General features: G+C 37.2%; 1 protein-coding gene across 1 annotated transcript in view; it reads left to right on the top strand.

The window, feature by feature from the left end:
* The window catches only part of TBCK (TBC1 domain containing kinase), a 94,545-nt gene extending 74,771 nt beyond the window's left edge, over positions 1 to 19,774 (top strand). The window contains exons 24-26 of the mRNA XM_048302810.1: positions 2,587 to 2,762; positions 7,485 to 7,644; positions 19,118 to 19,774. Of these exons, the coding sequence (XP_048158767.1) occupies positions 2,587 to 2,762; positions 7,485 to 7,644; positions 19,118 to 19,228 (447 nt within the window). The 3' untranslated portion in view covers positions 19,229 to 19,774. The remainder of the gene's footprint in view (positions 1 to 2,586; positions 2,763 to 7,484; positions 7,645 to 19,117) is intronic.
* Positions 19,775 to 21,327: the final 1,553 nt, after the last annotated feature.

Genomic DNA, 21,327 nt, shown 5'->3' with positions numbered 1-21,327 from the left:
AGAAAATTCCTGTGAGGAAATGCCTGAGATGAAATATAGTTGTTACCAAATACAGCAGATATAGGAATTTTTTTAATGTAATTGACAAAGATTATATTACAAGTGCATGCATATATTTCACTTTGCAATTTGAAGGAAATAAATTAGTATGATAAAATAGCTGTTAGAGAAATAATTGATTCAGCAATTCTATTTCCAGCAAGTCTGTTGAGAAGCTTCAGTTTTGTTCAAAGCCTATATAGAGATGTCATATCTCTGAACCTATCATTAAGGCAGGTCTGGACATAGTAGGTCAAGGCAAAGATGGTTGTAAAATTCACAGCTGAATGTGCTTCTCCTTATTTTCAACCCAGTTAAAGAGAAAGAATGCTTGTCCTGGTTATTAAAACCTATTAGCAGGACAGATAGTGTGTACCTGTAAAACACTTTGTATGGCTTTATACTTTTAGATAAAGAGCAAATGTTTTTGTATCTGATTAAGTGAATTTTGGTTGGTTTGTTTTCCTCTGTAGACTTCATGCTTTCTTCTTAAGGTTTCATTCTTCCCTGAGGCATTCATCCCATCAACTGAATGGACAAGAGTTGCACAAATAAAAGTAGGAAGTGGTTTTATAATTAAGAGTCCAACATAATGTAAAAGTTTCTCCAGAAGACTTAATTCAGGTCATCTCAGCCAGGTTCAGTGACTTTGCTACCCAAGTGTTTATTGTTACCGGTAATCATGTGAACCTGCTTCAAGGACTGAACTCTTTGCAGCAGACTTGCCTCCCTTCCCTCCTTGGTGTTGCTCCTTAAACATGCTCCTGAGGCAGAAGCTGATGTCTGAGGAGAGCGTAGTGATGTCTGCCAGTTTGTCATCAGGCAAATTAAGCCGTGTCAGCCAAGTGTGTATTTATGTAATCAGTATTCCTTCTGCATTACTGCCTTTCTTGGGTCTTGCAAATGTGTCTGCTGTGAATTCCCTAGACGTGGGACTGCTGAATTAGTTTGGCAAGTTCTGAAGTTTGTGAGAAGAGTTTGACTTTTTTCTTCCTTCTCCCCTTTAATACAATTCATTTCCTTGGATGATTCCTGGGAAAATTCAGCTATTCAGCTGGGAGTTGGCTGTGCCCTGTCACGCTGGTTTTTTTATGGAAAGAGGTCTCTCTTGAGTATTGACTATTCTGTTGAAATAAATAATACATTATCCATAAATTATGCATTTTTCTGATTATGAAGTGTCTTGACTATTTTTCTGAACTTGGAAGGAAATGATGTGTTGAGACTAGCAATTTGTAACTACTTTTGTTTTGAATATTATTGTATAAAATGAAAAGGCAGTTTGGTGAGGTAATATTCCCTGAAGTAGAATTACTGATTTTGTTTGTAATTTTGAAGGCTTTTGGATAACTTGCTTTACAGCAGAGGTATTTCTAAGTGCTGGAAGTCTTAAGAAGCCTTTTCTGGGGCATAACTCAAAAAAAAAAAAGTGCATGTCTCTCTGTTTTGTCTAGCATATTCCCTAAATTTGGAATAGTCCTCAGATTAAATGAGGAACTAGTATGGTTAAAAACCAAAACAAAAGCTAGGCTAACAAGAGTCAGTTGGACTAACACCAGTTAGTAATGCCTCCATTTTCTTCAGAGTGCTACTCCTGTTCCCTTGAATCCTGGGGCTATAAGCAAATAATGTATTGGTGTGATTACTGCAATCTAAAACAAGATAACAGAAGTGGAATATTTTTTAGAAACAGAAAAATTGTTACTGTGATACTCTAAGAATCTGGAGTGTAGAAATTCTAGTATTTGTGAATATTTCTGAGATAATTCACAATGAATGTTCTCTTACGAAAAATAATTTCAGGTATTATCATGCTAGTTGCTTGAGTGCTACCAGGGATGTGGTGTGTGCTATGTCGTAATCTGTTGCATTCCCCAAAATATATTTCTTGATTTGATATATATTCATATATCTATAAATTTTCCCATCCCACAAAACTGAGGACAAATTTTCCAGATTAGAAGACAGAAATAGTATATTTCTATACATAATATAAATCTTATATTTCTGGTGTCCTGATTTGTGCCTAGTCTTTGGGCTAGGGTAATAACAGGTAGCTCTGTATCTTTCGGAGACATCCCTGCAGTTTCTGTGGCAAGTTGCCAGTTGCTAACCATCTTTTCTGCTCCAGTCATGAGACCTTTCAGTTTCTCTTTCCAGAGAGTGTTTTCCAGCCAATTTACTTTATTTCTGATGCTAAGAAATGTTCTATGGATTTTGTGAGCCCATCGGCCACAGTGAGTAATTCATTAACAAATCACAAACTGAAATCACTTGCACAGATTGTCAAACAATTTTTCTATTTTCTATTTTTCTATTTTAACAACTTTTAACAGAAGATAGAGCTATAGCTGTCAGGCATTTGGCACTGCTCTGGAGCTTTTCTGTATGGATAGTTTAACTCTGACTAGTTCAGAGTTATAAGAAAAAGATGTGTTTCTGTCTAACTAGGTCATTACACGTTGAGTTTGTCAAATAAAAATAAGTTTAAAAGAACTCCATGTCTCTAATTCTTTCACCTCTAATATTAATTTTTTTCTTTTAAAGTCTAGGGACTCCATCAAGTTGGATGACCTGAAGGCAGAGGTGTCACCACGAATTTCAGCAGAAGATCTGATTGACTTGTGTGAGTTGACAGGACCTAGTCATTCCAAAACACCTGTAAAGAAAACAAAGCCTACCAAGCCAAAGCTGCTGGTGGTGGACATCCGTAACAGCGAAGAGTATCCTTCAAATCTGAGTGCTGGCCTTGCTAAATCCTGCTTGTGACAATTACTTCCTCATTGTCTGCAGACTGATATGTTGGAATGGTACATAATGGAAAGAGAGGGATCTGGTAGAGGTGGAATGGAAGAACTGAAGGCCAGGGGGTTTGCATGGAGAGGCCTGGTTTGCAGAGAAGAGGACAGTTGTAATTTTTTTTTGCCTTCCCATATTCAGTTGTGGGTTTAGTGAAATCACTTTGTACCAGTAGCACAAGTGCTTTAATGCTCCATTTTTCCTCATAACGGGTGTTATCAGCAGACCTTCCCTGTTCAATATGACCAATATTTTGGAAAGGTGTGAGACTCTCCAATTAAATGGAAGGGAGATAGAGAAGATTTGATAGCTCATGTGCTTTGCCAGGCCCTCAGTGGAAAATTGATTCCTATTGAGTGTCTTTTAGCTATGTCAGGTAGTGCAACCACGTGGCCACCCTAACTTAAGTCCTCTAGTGACTGATAATCAGAAAAGACTTAAAGGTGTTTTGGAGCTATATTTTTACCAGAGTCACTACCCTGTCTACACCTTACTCATGTGTTCCTTCTCAAGTACACAGTTCTTTGCATGTGTAGTATTTTTTTAATTGTTTGGACTTGGTTTTTTATGAAGTAGTGTAGTTACAGGACAGGGATTGTTTGCATTTTGGAAGGGGTAGTCCTCCAGGAGCACACGTCTTGGTCAACATCCATTTAAAAGCATAAATAATGGTAAGACATTATTAGAGGTATCTCTAAACATTGTACTGAGTATTTTGGAATATACTTGTTATTGGTTTGTATCACTTTTGTTAAGCATTGCTCATTTCATAATAGCAAATCTGATGTAGATTGTTTGGGGGTTTTTTGTAGTCTACTCTTAGCTTGCTGTGTCAGAAGTGATAATTCCTACTGGGCTAACAATACTCAATACAAAAATAACAGAAGATTCAGAGTTTAGCCTGGAGAAAAGGAGACTCAAGTAGGGACCTTATCACTCTCTACACTGCCATGGTGGTGGCTGGGTTGATGGTTGAACTTGGTGATCTTAGACTCTTTTCTAACCTTAAAAAATCCATGATTCTATGAGTTTTAGTCCACCTTATACTTTGAGAAAGGAAAATCGTTCCTTTTACCAGTGTCTGACTTGTTCTTAAAGGTCTCCAATGATGGGGATTCAGCAAGCTCCTGACAGTTTTACCATGAAAAGAGATCTTCCAGCGTCTAACAAATGCACCATGAGGACATTTCCCATATTGTATGTGTATTAGAAGAGTGCAGTTTCTAGACCAAGAAGTGAATGATGGATCAATGTCAGTATTTGGGCTAAAATATGTAGTAAAAATTTAAATAATACTTAAATCTCTTTTTTTTCACCTAGTTTGTTAAAATGCCACTTTAAAAGTAATTGTATATGCAGAGAAGCACCTCCACTAACATTTTTTTCTGTTCATTTTTTATCAATGTTTATGACAAAGTATGGTGATGTAAAAAAGTAATATTCTTTCTACTATATAAAGGTAAATTTATTGTTTACATAGTAAATGGAATTTCCTAATATTCTGAATTAAAACAGTTATTTTCAAGAAATTATTCTTTTCTTGTATGCCAAACTGGAACCTTTAATGTGATCTGCTGTGTTGATAAAACAGAATGGCCAAAGGAGTACAAAAAAGGTAATTTTTCTTTCAGTTGGATGTATTATTTTCATGTATAAGTTAAGGATTCTAATTTAGTAGATATTTGTGTGTCTGGATAGTTTGACTCATTTTCTGGTCTTCAGTGTTTTCTTTACTCTTGGATCTAGATTGTTGAAAATGAGGTCCTTGTTACTCAGATAACAGTAAAAATGCAGGTTATTTGTTGAGAGATAATTTCTTCATCAAGAGAGAATACTTTCAGACTCCAATTTAAAAGAGAAGTCTCTGGAAGTAAAAGCTATGAGAGGTTATTGTTACTGCATAGAAAGCTTTGATACTACCAAGTTAAATTATGTTTCTATTTCTACATGCATCATTGTCTTACTAAAGTTACTTCCTAGAAATCACCAAGGAGAGATCAGGAGGAAGGCAAGTAATATAAAATGCCTAGACTACAATCATTGCACTGAAAGGCTATTATCTGTATAGGGTAATGGATTTATTTATAAATTCATTAATCATCCTGTAATCAGGATGAAAGGCAAGGTGTTTGCTTTAATGTTTCTATAGCTTTTCTACTACCTTGATAATAGGTTCTACTCTACTGTTATATTGATCCTATTCTACTCTAGCAGACTAGATTCAAAATTTCAGTTATTTCAAAATTGTTTGACTTCTGTGAATTAAGTGGGTTTATGAGGCTGTTTCTCGTAATATGAATTTCTTAATCACACTTTTTATTTCTGTCTCTTGAATGAGGAGCCATCGTGGAGAGAGGAAATCTCCATTAGCTTCAATAGTGCACTGTAGTCACTTCTGATGATGTTTTAGTATGTTTGAAGTTTATGGTAGACTAAAATGTCCTGCCCTTTAAATAAGGGGTGCACTGAAATCCTAGCATCCATCTAGTATTAAGAGGTAGGAAGTATAAATAAAAAGGCAGCCTGGTAGGTAGTAAAATTGCCCTTGAGTGTATTGGTTTGTATGTCAGTTGCAGAAGAAAATACCTGGTATGCAGAGAGCTGTTAAACTGTCAGGAGTTGTGAATATACGTGGGACACCATAAGAATACCACATTCAGTGTCCTGTTCATTCTCACAATAAGGAAACAGGCTTTGTGTTTGTCACAAAATTTCGACAAACTAGGATAGGATCAGACTGTCTGTATGTTTCTGTGGTGTGTATTTTAAAATGTGACAGACCACTGTGAGGTGTTTCAAAAATATCATTTAGTATATTTTGGTTTTAGTCTTTTTCACCATATATGCCTGTCATGCTAAACTTCACTTTTACTTTGTTTTCTGAGTGCTTTGAGAAAAGCATGAGAGGATTTCCAACAAGTATCAAACATGCTTCATATTTCATAATAGGACCCACATGAAAGCTGAGGGATTGCTTTGTAATGAATCTCACGTTGCAAGGCCAAGAGCTACCAGCCCTCTTTCCCAGTAGACAGCTTTGTAACAGAAGGCTTTCTAATGAAAAGCTATTATACACAAAGCACTGTTTCAGTTGGCCAGCAATTCTTCTAAGGCTTATTTCATTAAGCACGTTAGCAGATATATTGGCAGCCTTTCATTCATGTTTTGAAAGTTATGGCTGCATACTTACGGTGTCTCAGTCTGTAGCACAAAATCTTGGCCTTTTTGTTAATTGTCTTAGCAATTAGAACTTTTTTTAAAGACTAGGTCATGTTTCTCTGAGCAGCTAAGTGTACTCAGTAGTTTAAGTAACTAAATTTGTCCAAAGTTATTTTCTGTCTAAGTGATGATCATTTCAGAACCTGATCAATAGCAGTGGGAGTTACGTGGTTATAAATGGGGTTGGGGAAAGGGGATTGGCACAGATGAGTGAAGGAGGGATATAATTTTCCCATTCAAAATAGAAATAAACTGACAACATTAATTAATGATACATGATCATCTTTTGTTCTTTCCAATGTTTTTATATAGCCATGTTTTTCCCACACTATAACAGTGATGATCATAAAACTAAAATTGTTACATAAATAATGAGAAACGAATGCTAATATTAAGCTAAGTCAGTTAAATCTTACCTCCATTTAAGGCAGCTCCTTTATTTAATAGGATTCTGGCATTTAATTATAAATTTAACTGGCTTTCTGCAAGAACAGGAATAGAGTGACTAATCTCAATATTTGACATTGTGTATATTTTTGCAGAACTTTGCTGTTTCCCATCTCTTCAAAGCTGTTTTTGCTTATGGCTGGGGAAGGGGAATATTCCAGGCATGTGTGTTCAGTCTATGAAAGTAATTCAGAGTTTTGTCAAGGTCATGGTGGATTTTCAAATCCATAAAAAGCTAGGTAGTAGTAGTCCAACTTAATTTTTATTTAAGAGACTTTCACATTCAGTATTTGTTTATAAAATCCCATTGAGTGATCATCCTCTGAAACTGAAGGACAGCTAACTATGATGTCTCAGAGTTGTTTGCTTTTCAATACCCATTATACACTTGCTGTTAGTGGAACTCAGATAATATACATGGTGCTCATTGTCTGGGAATCTGAGGTCATATACATTCGAATTTCAATTTGGATCAAAGTTGTGGAGGACATGTGGGGGTCGATAGGAAGTTTGAGGACATTTCCCAATAATCCCTGTTTAGTTTTGGTTCTCATTTTAAGTACCTCATTCCTTTTGCATAAAATGCCTCTAGAACAGGTGCTCCAACTGCTTATTGGTATTTGGCTCCTGTTAGCAGACTAGAGTTGAAGTGAAATCCACAAATTTAGGTATACTGGGGATATTGGCTCTTTAGCACTAAGTATTTAATTTAGCAGACCATTTTTTGTCGTGCTGTGCTATGTTGTGTCCTTTTAGAACCAACCAGTTCTTCATTATGTGCTTTCTTTCCTATGTAATTTTCCTATGAAGGTTTTTCTCCATATGAGTAAACAGTAAATGAGGTTTGTCGAAATATTCTATCACAAAAGACCAATGGTGTTGTATCATGACAGCCAGGATGAAGAGCAGGTTCATCCTACAGTTGTTCATGTACCACAGGTTTCTCTGCCTTTCAGACCTCCTTAACTGACCTTCCAAAGCTTTAACCGTGGCCACATTTCTGGCAGCATCAATGTCGTTTTTGCATCAGCATTTACTGCAGAAGGGGATCTCATCCAGTGCCCAGCAGCTGCCACACTCCAGAGCTTTAAAGGAAGAGTTGTGGTAATTGTAGGAAATGCAGTGAAGAACACAGCTGCTGTAAGTGTATTGCTAAAATGTATATTTTTACCCTTAGAGATAAGCAATAGCATGCATACTGGCAGTAGTAAAATAAATGCTAGCGTCTGGAAAATTTAGGTTAGAATTTTGTGTATGATGACAGGACCTGGGGTAATGTTTTTTCTGCTTCTAGACAAAGACATTTCCCTTCAAATGGTCCACAACTGAGAAGGTTGATGTTTTGAAATGAAATTGCTTGACATTATCTTCTTCAGCTTTAAAATCTTTTTTTTTGGCATGTCAGAGAAGTGACATTGGTACTTCTAATGTGCATAATGTTCAAAATTGGGTTGCATTTACTTTTTGTGGTGTTAGGAAGGACACATAAGGTAAGTTGGATGGGGACAGTTACGTTATGAACTACAAAGGAAATAAGATATAATTCATATTCCTACTAGTAAGAAACAATGTATTGCCCAATTTTTTAGAATCACTTGTTCCTGCAGTTGTGCTTAGAGAAGAGGAGAATGATCCTAACTGGTAACTTTTGTATGATGTATTTATTGTTAGTGCCTTAGCTAGGGACAGAGAATATTCAAACTTCCTATTCTTTTCTATAATTAAATATTTGATGGTGTTGAGAACCTCCAGAATAACAACTAAAAGTACATAAGTATTTCTTTCACTATACTTCTCTCAGATGAAGGAAAGCTATCTTTTTTTTTTTTTTTCCCCAGACACACTCTTAATTATGGTTTACCTTTGGTTCACCCATTTCTTAAGCCTGTTTACACAAAGGACCTGAACTGTAACCCTGGTATGACAAGGAGGGCTGTGAATCATTAAAAGGTCTTCATGTCAGGAACAGCAGCAGCATCAGCACAACACATGATGTTGATTTTAATAGCTATAGGGAGTTGTAAGTAGAGGGAGAAATCCCTTTAATTAAACTGCATTTCATCATTTAGAAAATTAACTTGTGGTATGTATCAGGTTTCTTAAATAGTAACAGAGATGGCATGAAAGAGGCTATAAACCATCTCTCACATAGTTTCAGTAGTGAATATCTAGGTTTGTGTGTGAATCCGGGTAAGTTCATGATAGATATTTCATCGTGAAATCAGACCATTTGAATAATCACAATTCCCCACTGAATGCTGAATGCATAAATCCCCTCTCAAAAGAACAAATGTAAAATGCATAAAATGCTAAGAGCGAAATGGAGATGATTTAAGTGATGCTTTACATGTTTGATGTGGATTATGTAGCTGCTTTCAACAATTACATTTCAAAATACCGAACATGCAAATTTATCTCAGGAATAGCCTAACCATTCACTAAACTCCTGAGGATTAAGAACAGGAAAAAGTAAGTTCTTTGGTGTTCACTAGTGAGTGTCTTTATGGGACATATTCCACACACTACCAAGCCATTTTCTGGCAGTTGTTTTTCACAACCAGTCAGAAATGTTTTGTCTGAAACAAAGGAACTCAGAGTGAATAAACAACTTGTAACAAAATTCCAGGGATGGAAAGTACAGTGTGGGTTGTCTATTCCACCAAAGCCAAGCAGATACTATTTTCTTCTGTATTTGAGAGACAATTCTGATGCAAAATTAGACGGTTTTTTTAAATGTTTCAAAATTTTTGAAATGAACATGGAATGTTTCCTTTGCTATGCATCTAAAAAATCTTGCAGTGTGCTTAGTGAGTGCAAATACTTCAGTCACATGACAGGTGCTGTCTTATCCTCTAAACCCAGATTTTATGCAGCTGAGACAATGTTGACCCAGAATTGTCAATATCATAGCTCTCCATAAAGGAGAGATGCTGCTTTGCCTCTTGTTTTGCTTTTAGAGTTCTTGAAATCCTGCCTAAAGAGGTTTGAGCTTTAAATAGCAACAAAATACTGGATTGACCAGTTTGACCAGAAATTAATTCAATACTAAAGCCTAAATACTGGTAGGGACTCGCCACTTCTATCACACCCTTAAAATACATATAGAACTAGCTTCAATTTGACTGTGCTGATAAAACTTTTTCTTTTGTGGGTAATTTTTTAAGGTCAGTTTCAGTTTTACTCTGCATGGCTGCATAGAACTGTCTGCCACTCTTCATGCCCAAGCTATGTAGCTCAAGGTTTGACAAGAACAATAATTATTACTTTTTAAATTTTACTAGGTAATCCAATCATAGGAAAAAAATTTAAAAGTTAATGCATGGAAACAAAACCAATTTTTGTCCACATTACAAGATGCCCAACTTTAAATGTATTTTTTCCAAAAAGAGGTATGTATTTCCAGATTAAATGGGATGAGCCAAAAATTGTACCCTCTGCCATAAAGGAGCATTCTTGAGAAATGTTCACTGATATTTACTTCACTAAAAATTTGGAGATTGGCAGTGTGATATGTTCAGTTTAAATTTATATAGGACTGAGAGGCAGGGCTAAGTGTGAAAAAACACTAATTGTATATGGGTCTGTTTGTAGTTAGAAGGTTGAATCTTTCAATTATGCTTCCTATGAGCAGCCTTAAAAATAATTTTAATCACTTAAAAATAATTTTAAAAGCAAAGTGGCGTACACTGAACAGACCTGTAGAAAAAGTCTTTTTGCACTTCATTTCTGTTTCTGTTGTTTGCATTTGATTTGGTGCTCAATGATAAAAAATTTGAATTGGAAAGAAAATGCTGTCTAGAGTTTGAGATGTGAGAGGGAAAACTGAAAACTTCACCACAACACTGTTCCAGCAAGAGGATAGGGAAGCCAGCAATGTCTCGTAGTGCCTCTGGATATGACAGCTTTGGCTCTAGTTGAACACTTCCTTAGGACGGAATTAAAACAGGGTAATCCTGCATGATAAGACATTGATGCTACTACCTCTAGAAGTTAATATATTGGCTGATGTACAAGAGCCTTACTAAATGCACCATTAGCAGCATAAAAACATTGTAAAAGGGGTATCATGTGGTGGTGTTTGGCTCACACCTCTCTGGAGAATATTCCTTCCTTTAGGCTGCTTCTCATGGTGCCAGCCTTTCTTCTAGGTTTTCCTGGGCACTTGTTAACAGAGCAGATATTTGTTTGTCTCTGAAAACAGTGGGGAACCTCCACATAAAAGGCATTATGCTGGAGTTCATCAACCAGATTCTATTTTTATATGTAACTTTTGGATATGTTAAGTGGCAGCATCTCCTAAGTGAATTGAATTCCCCTTTCCCACATCCTTAGGCAGGTAAGCACGTTGTAAATTCCATTATGGTCAAGGGATCATTACAGTTGGGAATATAATAGTTAAATAGGCAACAGGTGTTCAACTGTAGCTTCTTTTTTGGTCTAGGACAAATAACACGTCTCCTGATTTTTGTCACTTTCAGAGATACAGCAAGTAAAAAGGTGGATTATAGTTATGCATGTGTAGGACAGGGATTACTTTGGATGTTTTTATGGAAAGGTGACATTGCTTCATCTTCCCTCCTTCAGTCAGCTTTGAGGTGCTAAGCCATTATCTGTTTCCATTTCAAACTTTTGCCTATATTACCGCAATGTTAACTGAATTTGGAACAGGAGAAATACCTTACCTGACACTAAATCATTCCCTAGCAACTTAATTTTGATAGTGGCAAATTTCTACTTCTGGTTGTTTAATAAATGCGTGCTTTCCCCAGTGGTTTAATATATGTGCTTTATTGTCAGCTAAATGCTATAACAGAATAAAATATACAGGACACTTTAATCTGTCTAATAATTAGTAACTTATTTATATTTTGCTTGGAAAAAGATAAGTTGTAAGTCAAAACTTGAAAGACATATGTCTTTATAGCTGGGAAACAAATTCTAAATTGTAAATTCTAATTGTTACATTGATTACTTTTTGTCTAGATAAGTTATGCTGCTGTAAATATATTGTCTAGAGAACCTCTACAAGTTACTGAGGCAGTCATTCTTATTGCATTGCAATAGCTAATAGATAAAGTACATGAATCATCTCCAAAACAAAGACAAGAAGTTCTGATTTTCCATGAGATCTTTCTGACCGTTTTCAAGGCAAGAGGGACAGGGTCAAATTCAGAATTCTTTTTGTATAACATATTCTTAGCTTGGAAAAAAGAAATTTTTTTTTCTATATGAAAATAGCATATAGCATTTTCTCTCCCAGCACACTATCAAAAATGCATTTTTTCTTGTATGAAGACTGAGACACATAGGTTACAGTGTCTGGTTACTACTGAATTTGTGTGATTTTATTGTCATCTTCCTGAGGCCTTTTTAAAACCCCTTGCCAGATAAGCAAGTTCTTGCATGATTTCTTCTGTTATAAACTTGTCTTAAAACTACAAATGGATACCTAGGAAACTTCATATGGTGATCTGAAGATTAGGTATTGCATAGAATACTAAAGGACAGGTGCATTTGTGCTTCTAAAGACATATATATTTAGTTGGACGGGCCTAATAAAACTTGTGGAGTGTGAGTAAATAGAAATTAGACAATAAACTTCTGGAGATGTTCCCACTATACATCTTTTAAACTCTGTTTCTTTGTAAATAGTTTCTGCAGAAAAGTGACTGAACAATTGGAATGGAAACCCTTCTCTTTGCAAGGATGGAGGGGCCCCTTATGATTCACAGAATGGCTCTTTCATGTTTCTTTGTTAAGGCCCCATCATCCCATCTGCATTCAGACTCAGAGGCTACTGGAATCATCAGAGCCTCCTTGTTGCCTTTAAAGAGGAAGAGATTAAGCTTGTATTTTGAAAAGTTTGAAAGGTTTTAGTTAATCAGCAACAGTCCTTCTGGTTTTAACTCTCCCCAATACACGGTTAAGTCTTCATTATTTTATTCCATACATTTAGCCCTTTTTATTACTGTAACATGCATAATGTATGCATGCTTTCCTTCATGGAGAGAAAGCAGCCCAGCTGCTGTTGCCAGTACATGCTCTTCACACAGCCCAAGAGAGACACTTGGGCTGCCAGCCAGGAGTTGTGTTGTGCTGTTGTAATTCTGCCCCTGACCCTGGCTTTGGTTCATGTGCATTGAGTGCCTCAGCTACAGCAGTGATGACCTCAGTCTCTCACTGTTCCAGCCAGGTATGAAAGAGGACGGGGCAAAATGCAAGATGGATCTTCGGAGCAGAATTTGCGTGTTTCTTTTCCTCGTCTGAAGTAAGCGCCACGGAAAACAGGCTAATTCCAAAACTCCAAACTAGGTTCTCTTTGTTAATTTTTACTGAGACCGATGGTAGCGGTCATTGGAAATTTTAGTTGTTCATTTGATGTAGGTGTTGTTTGGCCTGTCTGTGTGCCTTGCTACGCAGAGATTTGGATCCTTCTGGAGTGAGGAATTGTGGAGTCCTTGGCTTTACCTATGAAAATATGTCTGAGAGATGCTGGCAAGCAGGAAGTCAGCTCTTTTCAATCATCTGGGAAATCTCTAAGGACAGGAAGGATGGGAGAATGGTTAACCTGAATCTTGGAGTGGTGCTGTCAGGCTCCAGACTTTCTCCAGACATCTGTCTCAGCTGTTGTTATACTCCTCGTAGACTGCACCTCTGAAAGAGTACTCTTGTCCTTGATGGAGCTTGGATTTGGTTGTATCCATGTTGCTCAGAGCTATTGCATTATAACATAGAAGTTGGGCTGTTTCTCAGCTCTGACAGAGTGTTTTGTGTTTCCTGGTGTTCCAGTTCAGAGAATTGGAAATAGTGGTAACTGAAATAGAGATGGTAATGACCTATAAATAGTGTTAGAGGTTCAGGACCTTGTGTAAGGATATACCAGCTAGAATGGTGCTGGTGAATTTGGCAGTTAGAATATCCGTGCTGCTTGTCTGGAGCAATGTTGTTTTGCTTTTCTCTAAACTGTATCTGAACCAGCCTTTGAAGAGGACTGACTGACTGAATGACTGACTGCTGCAGGAGGGTTTGAGTAGAGTTTGAGTAGAAACTGGACAAAACTTGCATTTTAGGTAGTGTTAGGAAAAAGTACTGCAAATCACAAAGAAATGTTTTTCGCTATCAAATACTTCTTTGAGCATTATTCAAGATCTCGGGCAACCCTTAGACGTGGGGAGAGGAGGTAGAATCTTTCACAAAGACTCATACTTTCTCTTTTTATATCCAAGCCAGCTGTTACACCTCTTTTCAAAATCCTGTATTTCTGTTCACTAACAGCTTTTTTATTTTCTATTGAGTGAAAAATAGAATAATTTTCTTTCTGCATTTTCATTTTACATTCCATTCAACTTTAATGTGTGCACTGCATTTATTTTAGTCAGTATAAATTAGCTGTGTTACAACAGCTAAATCTTGGCAACTGACTTTAATTGTCAAGTGCTCACTTTCAACTGGGTATTTTTTTAATGTATATAATTTCTAGGTAGAAAATTTAAAATACAGGTGTTTAAAATTTATTACCTGAAGAAATTTGACAGTTTACTCTTACTTTTGTTCTCAGTAAAACTTATTCCGAAACCAGCTATTAAATACCTGTTTGTGTAGGCTTATTTTCAAATCTTTGCATGTATGTCCTTTAAATTACTGCTGTGTTTTTGTGATAGAATGGAAAGTGTTCCACTTTGGCCAGATCTACATGTAGAGAATTTTCCCTTGATCTTGTTAGAGTGATTGGTTCTATGTTCCACCCCTCCCACCCCCTAGTATGTGTTTGCACTAAGTTGTCCTTTCTGTGTTTTTTTATTTTTTTACTTCCATTCAGTTTATGGTAATACCATAACCAACAACTAGGCACTGTTTTGTTGATATGGGAGGTTTTAGGTTCCTATCTTTTCCATGGTGCTAAAGTGTCATTTCATTTATCTGGAACTCTTTAATATAAGAAGTAGCTCACTAAAAATAATCTTGTGTATTGGATCTGTGTTCTGGCATATGGAGAGTGTTGTTAAAAAAGTTGCAGACTGATCACTTTGACTGTTGAGCTTTCAGAGAGGTGTAGATGAGCTCTTGGACTGAAATCACCCAGCAAAATAGCCTGCAACTCCTGAGAGGTTTGTGTAGCATGAGTTTACAAGTAGAAAACTAGAAATAATCTTGTGGCAATGAATGAATAATACAAAATTTGGTTGATATTTCTCCTCCAACTTCTATTTTTCTTCTGACTCTTTCAGAGTATGCTGTTAATATTTATACCATGGTAACACTTGTCACAGCAATCTTTTCTGGTATTCTGGTGCAGTATGTTACTCCTCCTTCCCTCCCAGCGTGCCCTTTAATTAGAGCCTGTCACAAGAATGTCTGTGAAAGTGAATAATGTGTACATAGCAACCCTCGTGGCTGGCCCGAAGGGTGCTGGGAGTGGGGCTGCTCAAGCTGTTGTGTTCTTAGACTCTGTGCTGTAGACAGTCTGAAAACGTGATGTGCCTGGCATAAGACATGCAGTACTTGAAAGCTGTTACTTTGCTGCTTGGAACAGGGTAGTAGAAACATTTTGATAAATTCTGCAGTGTGCACATCATTAAGGTTCTTGATAGTGCTTAAAGGAGCAGTCCTGTTATGCTGTTTATATTGAGACCGTCACCAAGACAGGATAAAATATTTAATATTTGCCCTAATTTTGGTACGAATTTTCTGTGATCTTGTCTTTGAAAGCCTGACTTTTTGTATCTGCATTAAGAGTCTTAAATGACTACTTTCAAATGCAAATTGCAACTTCCTGGCTTAGTTATGCTCACCAAGAAGGGTGTTTAATCTGGAATTGATGGATGCATTACTTAACAGAGGAACTGTGTTTCCAAAGTCTTCAGCGAAGTCATCATATTGGAGCCATTAAACAATGTTTCTCACATATTCATCCTTTCATATGTAATATTTGCTGTGAAAGCAGCAAGAAGAATTTCAGTTTGGAAGTTCAGTTTAAACATTAGATGCAACCAGAGAAAACACAGCAACTGAATTTGGGAATCTTATTTTGAGGAAAGACCATCTGAAGCAGAAAGTAAAAAGCTTAAAGTCTTGTAGTAGTATCCCTTAAAGCCTTTCCTCAGATGGAAACAACTCTCATTTCCCCCAAGTAGTCTTCTTGTCTAAATGAAAACAAAAGCATTACAGAGGAGTGTGATCCATTGGTGGTATGGGGAAAGATGTATTTCAGAAGTTATGTCAACACAAACATTTGATAAAATTGAGAAAGTTTAATCTATAATAAAGGACAGTTTATTTCTATTTACAGAAATATATTTCTGTATAATGGAAATTCAATTGTACACTGCCTTTGTATGTTTCACTACATTGCTCTTTAAAATGTGAGTGCTTTACAGGTTGCTAAGGATGATGGAACCCATGTGCTTATCTCTTCACCATGTTATTTTCAGTCTTAACAGCACCTTTGTAAATTGGATTATTTAGTAAATTACAAATTATATATTCAGGAGCCTGTTAGTAAACTTCTAGTTGATACTTCATGATTGCATTTATAAAGCAAGTAGAGGCCCTGTATGCATGCCAAGATGGCAGTTTCTGTTGTAGAAAGTCTGGGGTATTCATTCAGAAGAGCACCTTGGGATTTTTTTGATGCATGAAGTTTGTTCTTTTAGGATCACTGATTTTACCTTTTTTTTCAGCTTTTTAGGTAACCTTGTTTTTTATCTTTATTTCTTGGATTCAGGCTACTGATATTTGGCATAACTGAGGGTCATACTGGGGAGAAAATCTAAGTAGCTATTTCAAATAGTCCTTCCTCTCCATCAGTGCATACACCAGAAATAACACTCCCCTGTGTTTTGAAAATACTGGCTTCATAGAGTGTATTTTGGCAAGGCAAGATACCAGGTGGTGATGGGACATTTCAGAAACATGGTGAACAAGTTCCTGTTCTTGTCTGCAACAGACAGGCTCCTCTGTCTGGGAGAGGGTGGCACAGACACATACAGAGGAACAGAACTATAAAAAGTCAAACTTTTAAATAAGGGAGACTGCTAGGCTAGTAAGAGGCTATTTCTAAGTCTACGCTTTACCAAAAGTTACTGTTTCTGCTTTCAGCGAAAAAATGGAGGGACGCAGAAGATAAAACTAAGAATGTCTTTAATTGGATCAAGCCCTATTGCCATGTGACTTAAACCTGGAGTCTTCTATGCATTGCCTGGACAGATGTATGTGCAAAGCTCTTGGAGGCTGATATTGGGAGTTGGATGGCAGCTCTCAGCTTATGTCAATGTGCCTCTAGGCCCTGACTCACAGCTAACTCCCACAGTAGTGAGGTACTGATAGTAGTACGTTTCCTGCTCAGTGGTTTTTCCCTGGCTGGATGTTCAATATTTTGAGCCGTATTTGCAGCATTTCTCACTTAAACTAGGCAGACAACAGAAAACACTTCTGTGACAACTTAAAAAAAAAAAAAAATAGGAAGTTCATCTTATGGTATATCATCTTGTGCTCTTGTGCTTTCTGCCCATCATTTGCTACCAGCCCCAGATTTTGCACTGCTTTCTTCCCAGAGGCCCTGCAAGAAGCAACAAATTCCTCACTATAAGGTTTTAAAGTAACCTCGTCATATGCAGTGAAGAAAATTACTTTTACATAACTTGGCTACTGACACAGTTCTAAAATACAGTAGGACACGGGCCTTTATGCTCAAACCCCAAGTACAAGGCATTTGTTTGTGTATTCTCTTTTAAGATTACCTTGAATGTATTAGAGTTAGGGCATTCAAAACACGTGGAGCAGAGTTTACAGTTTGTTTTCAGCATTTTAAAGTTATCAGTAGTCAGAGAGTGGAACATCTCTATTGGCACATGGGGGGCTGTACTCAGGAAATAACATGGAGCTGCTTCCTGCCAGCCTGAACGCTTGTTGCCATTTTTCATTTCTGCTGGCCCTGAGCAGCATTGGTGTCCAAGACAGAGCACTGTCCATTAGTCGCAGGTGGAGAGCACTGTGAGATGACAGGTAAGTCCATGTGAAGTCGAGATGTCTGGTAGGAGTATTTCACTAGGAATAGAAACTACTTTTGTAGTTCATGGTATGCATAGCTGAGTGCTATCTTTGTCTCTTTTACTGTACACCACATCTTTATGGACTGTGATTATAGCAAGAGGTATTTGGACTTTTCTAGTGATGCCTCTGTGCATATTACACCACCTGTGCACCCAAGAACCTTTCTAAAAGCATAGCATTTACTTTGCTCATGAAAGCTGACATCCATATATGGTGTAAGTTTACTGTCAGCTGCTTTGATTCCCTGATTGTGGGGATTTTTTTAGTTGGTTCTTTGACTGCTATACTGAATAACCCAAACTGATGGGGAAAGAGATAATTGAACTTCCCTTTGGTCTTCTCTGGGCAACTACCTGAAATAAATTTAACAGCCAAAATGTTTACAGGTAATTGTGTAGTACATCTAGTTCTGCCTCAGTATCTGTTACACTGTAACAGGTAATTAGAAGGAAAGTAAATGAAAAAAGAAATCCCATGTAGTGAGTTTGATTGGAGTGCCCACAGCTGTTCTTGAGTTGGGAATTTATTGGTTTGAGCAAAGTTAGCTATCTGGACATCACGCTTGCGCAAGTTCTCAAATAGCATCACTAATTATTTTAAAGAGTCAAAAAGGGAAAAGCAAAATTTTTACATAGCCCATTGGAAGCACTCAGTGATTTTACAAATGGTTTCTGATTTGACAGCCAAGTTTAAAGCAACAGTCTCAAAGACTGGGATGGCAGAGCAATCTATCACAGCTACTGGAAATTAAGTAAAACTATTAATTTCTCACTGATTAGTCTGTTTTGGTGCTTGCTTTTTAATGAATTGTAGTGAGTGTATAGAAGGCAAGTTTGACCTGTAATGCACAAAATATTGTTCCTTTGGGTTGGATTTTGGTGTTTTGAAACACAATTTTGATTTTTTTTATCATTATTGTTTTGATATACAAAATATCTTTGTAATAATGTTTCACAAAGTTACTATGTGGAAAGTGGCAATTGCTGTGTTTATGGCATGAACTATTTGAGGAGAGAGGCTTTCAGTGGTGGGGGTACACCTGCTTGCACTATTTAACCTGCCTGTGGGCAGATTGGTGGGAGCAGGGAAGATTAAAGATGATAGACCCCAATTTCATTTCTGACAGCTGTGAGATCAAGTCACATCGGATGAGTTTGACAGGGTAAGCAAATGACTATACCCTCAAACTGTGATGCTTGAACATTTGGGAACCTACAGGAAACAGCTGGGAGTTAGATTAACACACAGAAAAATATCTGTTAGTTCATGCTTTGAGAGAGGCTCCAGTGATTGCCCTGAGATTAAGCAGTCCTTTTAGGATGAGGTAAAATCCTGCCTAAGCAGAGATAAATAAAGTTCAAGGTTATTAGTGTGACACTTTCATGACCACAAAATTCATCCCAGCTGTTTCAACACACTGGCCTGGGCTCCTGTGTTGGACTAGTTGGTGCGAAAAAAAGAACTTCAAGGGTCTGATATTTTTTGTTTAATTTGCCTTACTTAATGTTATTGTGATTTAAGGACTATGATATGCAGTGGGCTAATGATACATTTGTTTCAGTTTGCAGCTCATCTAGTGAAAAACAAGTACCCAAGGGTCTGCATCCTAGATGGAGGAATCAACAAGATCAAGCCAACTGGTCTCCTCACGGTTCCTTCTCCACAAATCTAAGTGACTGTAAACATTCAGGACAATCTGTCTGAAGAGGAAAGTCTTACCTACAACACATATCCTGAACCTAAAGGGCATTATGGCATCTTTGCCATACAAGATATCCTGATGATCAGTGTCTTATCCGGCAGCTGTAGAGCCCAGGAGCTTTGTGTTTGTTCCTTAGTATAGAGATTCGGTTGGAACTGACCAAAACTGAAGCTTTAAGCTTTTCAAGAAACCTCTTTCAGCACTGATGTAGTGCAGAAGTGCTTGGGCAAGTCTGAACAAAGAGAGAGGACCTCATCTGGGGTTTGGTATCTTATATTTCTGCGGAGCAAAATTAACTGGCACTTGATGGCTCTAAGGTGCACTTAGATTATTTGAAAAAGTATTTTACTGTGAATGTTGAAAGTAGCAAAGTGAAACTGTACCATGTATATTGTGTGGAAAAAGTGTGTTCTCCAGTATTTTAAAAGTAATTGCTGTATCTTGTGACCTGCTTTATTTCTGAGAAAGCATTTTTTTCATCTGGTTTGGAAATAAAGATGTGTCCCAAATTGGAAATCACTGTAAGAGCTGCTGCTGAGTCAGTCCAAAATCTATCAAAAGTTGGAAAATTTCTTCTACTCTGTGGTGAATTTAACAATTTGTTTCTATAATTGTATCAAGTGTAACAATTTCTCAAACAATTACACTTACCAGAAAGGTGGGTTTTCAACAGTACTGTGTCTTAGGACTAGAAATCATTTATTTTGCCAATAATAGTGTGCTTCCATGTTAGAAGCTCATGCCTTGAAAGGAAACATTGCAATTTTAATTTTCATTCAAAAACATTCTAGAATAATCACTCTTTCATGGATTGGAAGTTGAGAGTTTTCTTTGGCCCTCTGCTCTTTCAGCTAGTGGTGTCAATTTTCTTGGGGCTTTTTTAAGTCCTTGAACATGAACTTTAAAACTGACAGATTGAGACAACAACCTGGTTTTGAACTGGACTGGTGCAAGGGCTGCAGATGAGTGAAAGCAGGCTCCCACAAAGGGCATGAGGTGGCTGTACAGTAAAGATGTGGGAATTACTTTGCAGTAAGAAGCCGAAAGCATTTAAAGCACCAACAGAAACAGGAGTTGGCATATCTCTTGCTGAGAGGCTGAAAATAAACCTGATTCAGACAAGTACCAACTTTCAGGAGATGAGGGGAAAAAAAACCAACATCCTAATTCCTCCCCCTCAAAATCCCAGGTTAGGTTTGCTATCTTGTCAGGTCCATTATTCTAAAAATAGTGGTGGAGATGGGAGGAAGGCTAGGAAAATAAAAGAATCTGTCTTCAAGAATGTTCCTTGAAAATACTACATTTAATACTGGGAAACCAGTTATGATAATGTAAGACTGTCAGTATGGCTTTGAAATTAAATGGGAATGTGGAAGAATGTGTTTTAGAAGACAAGAAAGTGTTAGATGTGTCTCTTTACATTTTTGAAGCTGGAAAAAACTGATGTGATATGAGGCTTAATAATCACTGAAGCATGAGGATTAAAATGTATTTTGTAAAATTAACAAAATGACACCAAAGACCTGTTCACCTGGTTACAGTCTCATATTAGCTTGCATTGTGAATTTGGCACCCTGCTCTTTATTATTAGAGCATCATCTGAGACATGTCAGTTTCCACCATACAAGGTCACTGTAGGGTAATGAGGATTTGCTCTGGAGATGGGATTATTGTTTGCCTTATTTGAGGATTTTATATCAGGAATAGTTTTTAATTTGGCAAACAGAACATTGCAGCACCTTACTTTATTTTGGTTTTCTTCTGTCACAATGGGCTTCCAAAACTGAGAATTCTCAGAGAGAGGGGGTCAGTGAAACGCTGGGAACAGTGTCTATAAATCATGGGCAACCTGATCACTTGTTCTGTGGAGTTTTTAGTGTTGGTGGTTGTGGCGTTTGGGGTTTGTTGTTTTGGGAGGGTTTTTTTGAGCTGAAACTGTGGAAGATGAGACTTCGTGAAAGGTGCTGAAAGAGGAAGTCTTCATTCTCTTGGTGGGGGAAGCAGAAGGTTTTGTAGAGCTCTTGAAAGATTTTTGGAGGCTGGGTTTTCCAAACATGTACATTTCCAGA

Source organism: Corvus hawaiiensis, chromosome 5 (assembly GCF_020740725.1).
Source record: "Corvus hawaiiensis isolate bCorHaw1 chromosome 5, bCorHaw1.pri.cur, whole genome shotgun sequence".
Lineage (NCBI taxonomy): Eukaryota > Metazoa > Chordata > Aves > Passeriformes > Corvidae > Corvus > Corvus hawaiiensis.
The sequence above is the reverse complement of the archived record's forward strand: the minus strand, read 5'-3'. Positions and strand labels throughout refer to the sequence as shown.